This window comes from Mustela nigripes, chromosome 13 (genome assembly GCF_022355385.1).
Source record: "Mustela nigripes isolate SB6536 chromosome 13, MUSNIG.SB6536, whole genome shotgun sequence".
NCBI lineage: Eukaryota > Metazoa > Chordata > Mammalia > Carnivora > Mustelidae > Mustela > Mustela nigripes.
In genome coordinates, this window is record NC_081569.1 from 142,297,152 (window position 1) to 142,301,205 (window position 4,054).

The 4,054-nt window shown below is 68.5% G+C and overlaps 1 protein-coding gene across 1 annotated transcript; it reads right to left on the reverse strand.

The window, feature by feature from the left end:
* Positions 1–310: 310 nt before the first annotated feature.
* ANKRD9 (ankyrin repeat domain 9) lies at positions 311–3,074 on the reverse strand. The gene is made up of 3 exons (XM_059374034.1): positions 2,935–3,074; positions 1,891–1,955; positions 311–1,423 (listed from the first exon to the last, which is right to left on the reverse strand). The coding sequence occupies exon 3, from the start codon at positions 1,380–1,382 to the stop codon at positions 423–425; it is 960 nt and encodes a 319-aa protein (XP_059230017.1). The 5' UTR covers positions 1,383–1,423; positions 1,891–1,955; positions 2,935–3,074; the 3' UTR covers positions 311–422.
* Positions 3,075–4,054: the final 980 nt, after the last annotated feature.

The window sequence follows — 4,054 nt, forward strand, 5'->3', positions numbered from 1 at the left end:
CCCACCTGTCCCCACCACGTGCCACTGTCCAACTCCTTTGCTCAGCTGTTGTTGCTCCCTCTAGGACACCTAGTCCTAGAAGCTCTAGATCAAGACAGGCCACTGGTCCTCACCGCCCTTGGTGGCTAGCCAGCGAGTGGAGGGTTGGGCCTGGCTCTAGAGAGTCACATGACCTCTGAATCCTTGCAAAAAGTTGGGGAGCGGAGTGCAGTGGGGAGGTGAGCTCAGCCAGCCCCAGGAAACCTGCAGCTGGGGGCCCACCTGCCCGGCCCGGCCCAGCCCACAACGCACACAACATACGAAGCAGAGATTCTCCCGTACAGAGACCAATATATGTAAAGTGCTGGGTACATCGCTCTGAAAAATAGATTTTCCAAAAATCCAGCGCCCAGGGGGTGTCTGCCCCCAACCCCCGGCAAGGTCTACCCCTTTCCCGTGAGGTCCAGCGGCTGCAGGAAGGGCGGCAGGGGCAGCTCGTCCAGGGCCTCGGGGAAGCGTCCGGGCGAGATGGCGGTGACCAGCACCTGCATGGCGCGCACGAAGAGCGAGGGCGGCGCCAGGCCCGCCAGCCACTGGAACTTGTCCTCGCCCAGCAGCCACTGCCAGCGCGGCCGGTCGCCCAGCAGCTCCCGGCGGGCGGGCGCGGCGGCGCCGGCGGGTGCATACAGCGCCAGCAGGTCGAGCAGCAGCAGGCGGCGCTGGCGCGCCTCCCCGGGCGCGGTGGGCACCCCGGAGGCGGCGGCGGCGGCAGCATTGGTGGCCCCGGCGTCGCCGCCCAGCTGGCGCAGCAGCAGCTCCAGCGGCGTCAGGCCGCCGCCGTCCCGCAGGCCGGGCGACGCGCCGTGGCCGAGCAGCAGGAAGAGACACTCGGGGCGCGCCAGCTCGCAGGCCACGTGCAGCGCCGTGCCGCCGCCCTCCACGCGGCCGCAGCCCCGCCGGTCCAGCAGGCGCGCGCGCTCCTCGGGCGGGAAGTCGCGCACGGCGCGCAGGATGCGGCGCAGGATGCCCACGCGGTTGTAGCGCACGGCCAGCGCCACGTGCGGCCCGGGCGCGGCGCAGCAGCGGAAGCCGGCGCTGGGCGGCGCGAGCGCGCGGCGCGGGAACGTGGCCAGCAGGTAGTGCGCGTACGCCTGGTGGTCGTGCACGAGCGCGTAGAGCAGCGCCTCGGAGGGTGAGTAGGCGGCGGCGCGGCCGCGCTCGTCCCAGTGGAAGGCCTCGCTGGCCCGCATGTCCTCGAGCAGCCACACCGGCAGCAGGTCGCGGACGGCCTGGTAGAAGGCGAACGACGACTTGCGACACTGCTTCTGCGCCCGGGAGCGCGCCGCGCCTGCGCCCTCCGGCCCACCGTCCGCACCGCCGCCGGGCCGTGCGTCCCAAGGCATGCTGGTGGCGGCCTCACGGCATGGGCCCGGCGACTGACCACCTGCGGGGAGGACACGGCGGTAAGACTCCCACACCCCCACCCGCCCCGGAAGCTCCAGCTACTCTTCACAGCTCCCCTCTCTCCTGGACCCATAATCACCTCCCTACGTCCTTGATCAAGCTACACCTGATCTCCCAGTCTTTTTGTGTCTCGTTCTCTGGCACTTCTGCTAGAGATGCCCTTCCCTGCCCCCTACCCTCACAACCCCACCCATAGTCAAGGACACCCTAAAAACCCACCAATACCCCTCCTCCAGCCCAGGGACCCCCTGACCTGGTTGACCAGGTACATCCAACCCCAAACAGAAAAGACCAGGTAGGGGGGTAAATATTGTAATCCACAACTCCACCTGGGCCAAGCCCCACCTAACCATCACCCTATCCCTCTGAACTCTGACCACAGATGGGGGCTCCTAGACCCTCCCCCCATGGGGCCAGGCAGGGTCAGAGCTCTAGACCCAGACCTACCTGGTTCCTGGGGATCACAGGACGTGAGTGTATCACTTTCCTTCTCTGAGCCTCAACTTCCTCATCTGTAAGAAAAGGGTGGGAGGAATAAACACTGAGCCCCAGCAGGACGAGGTGGGGTGGAGCCTTCCAGCCCAACCTGGTGTTTGCTGGATATCAGCAGCCCTAGCTGCTGGGAGGAGGAGGGAGGACAGCCTAGAGCCGTGAGCACAACTCTTCACAGCAGATCGCCTCCAGATCTGCTACTTCTCTTGAGCCTCCCAACTACTAGATGAACCAGGTACTGTCATCCCATTTTCCAGCAAGGGGCAAGCTTGTCCAAGGTCAGGCAGCAATCATGGTACAGCCAGGCCTAGAACACAGATTCTGTCCCTCCCGATTTGGGCTCGTTCCAGAAGTGGGGGGACGCCCAACCCACAGGGTGCCCAGCTTGATCCCTGCCTGGCCTTGCCCTCTGAGCCCCCAGCCCCAACCTTGAGCCCTAGCCTCTGACCCTGGTCCAAGCTCCCCACTGCCTTCCCTCAAGGATAAGTCCTTGGTTGCAAGGGGGCTGGGTCTGCGGACAGGCCGCATCCACACACACTGGGTAACTAAGTTACAGAGACGGGCGCGGTCGGGGTGGGCTGCAGCCAGAGTGCTCTTCCGGGGGGCCCCATGACCGGAGCAACGCCCCAAGCCCGGCACTCTGCGCCCCAGGTGTATGTACCCCGTGTGGATACCCGTGGGGCGCCAGGCGGGTTACGTAAAGTTGGACAGCCCCACGTCACCGGGCAGCGAGTCACCGCCGCGGCTCCGTGAATGGGGGGTTGGGCCACCGAGGGCTGGGCAGTGCGCCCGGGGCAGCCCGCCAGCTCCTCCCCGTCCCCTCCCGGCGGCCGCGGGTCGCGGGGGGCGAGGCCAGGGTGTTTGCCGACCGGCGGCCAGCGCAGTGAGGGCTGCACCTGCGTGTGCATGTGCCCAGCGAACACGAGGGGGCGGCGGCCGGGGGAGAGCGCCCGGGGCGGGGGCTGCGCGCCGAGCGGGCCGGGGGAAGCGGGGACTCACCGTGGGGGGGCGGCGGGGCCGGGGGCCTGACGTCCCGGTCCCGGCGGAGGGCCGGAGCGCGCACCGATCCCCCGCGGGTAGGCGCGCAGGCGAAGGTCCCAGGACGGGCGGGCCGCCGCCGCCCGCGCCCGCCGCAGCCGCGGTCTGAGCCACCGCGGCCGGATAGCTGGGCGGCGGCGCCGGCGGCGGGCGGGCGAGCGGGCGGCGGGCGGCGCAGTGCGGCCCCGGCCCGGCAGGACCGCGGGACCGTCCGCCGCCGCCATTGGCCCGCTCTGCTGGGCCCCGTCGCCGCTCATTGGTCGCTACGCTGCACCATTGTTGCGTCACCAACTGGTGGGCGGGGCGCCCGGCAGGACCCGCGGAAAAGTTGGGAGAAACTTGAGGGCGCGCGGGGGGCGGGGTTGGCTCGGCCGGCACGGGGCGGGGCTCCTGGAAACCCGAGCGGCCGGCGAGGACCGGATCCCCGTGGCTCCCCAGCCGGCGGCCGGGGCCCTGCGGGAGCGCGGGGCCCCACGCTTAATGCGAGTCTCCGCGGACAGTGCCTGCCTCGTCACCCCAGGAGTCGTATTCCACCTCCCCTCTGCACTGGCCCTTTATGACCTTGAGGGAGAGCTCCGGGACTGTTTTCCCGACTGGCCATGGAGGGGGTCAGGAGGCAGAGCTGTGACGCCTAAGGGCCCCCCACTGCGTTCTACCCGGCCAGGATCCGGTACCGGGAGCCCCTGCTCTAGGCTGACGTTCCCGGGAGCCGGCGGACGGAGGGCCGTGAACGAGCGCGTCCTCTGTGCCACTCTCTGTGCTGAACAATTGATTTCATTCTCACAACCGGGAGCGGGGGCAGTTATGACCCCCAGTTCACAGGCCAGGGGATGGAGGCTCGCGGGGAGGTGGCCTCCAAGTGAGGAGCAGCCCCAAGGGAAACCAGGTGCTCCCCCTGCTTTTCTTCAGACGTTCTTGGGGGGGATCAGACCCCAAACTCTCCACAAAGGGTCCCAAGGTTGGGGGTGCCACACATGCAGGCGCCCAAGGTCATGCTGAGACCCCCACCGAAGCCTGCCCCACCTAGGCGGGGTGTGGTCTCATAGGCCCCGCCCTGAAGCTTTCAGGGGGTCCAGGGTCA

Bases quoted from the DNA above. Each gene is read 5' to 3' on its own strand.
- ANKRD9 (XM_059374034.1), bottom strand. From the start codon at position 1,382: ATGCCTTGGGACGCACGGCCCGGCGGCGGTGCGGACGGTGGGCCGGAG.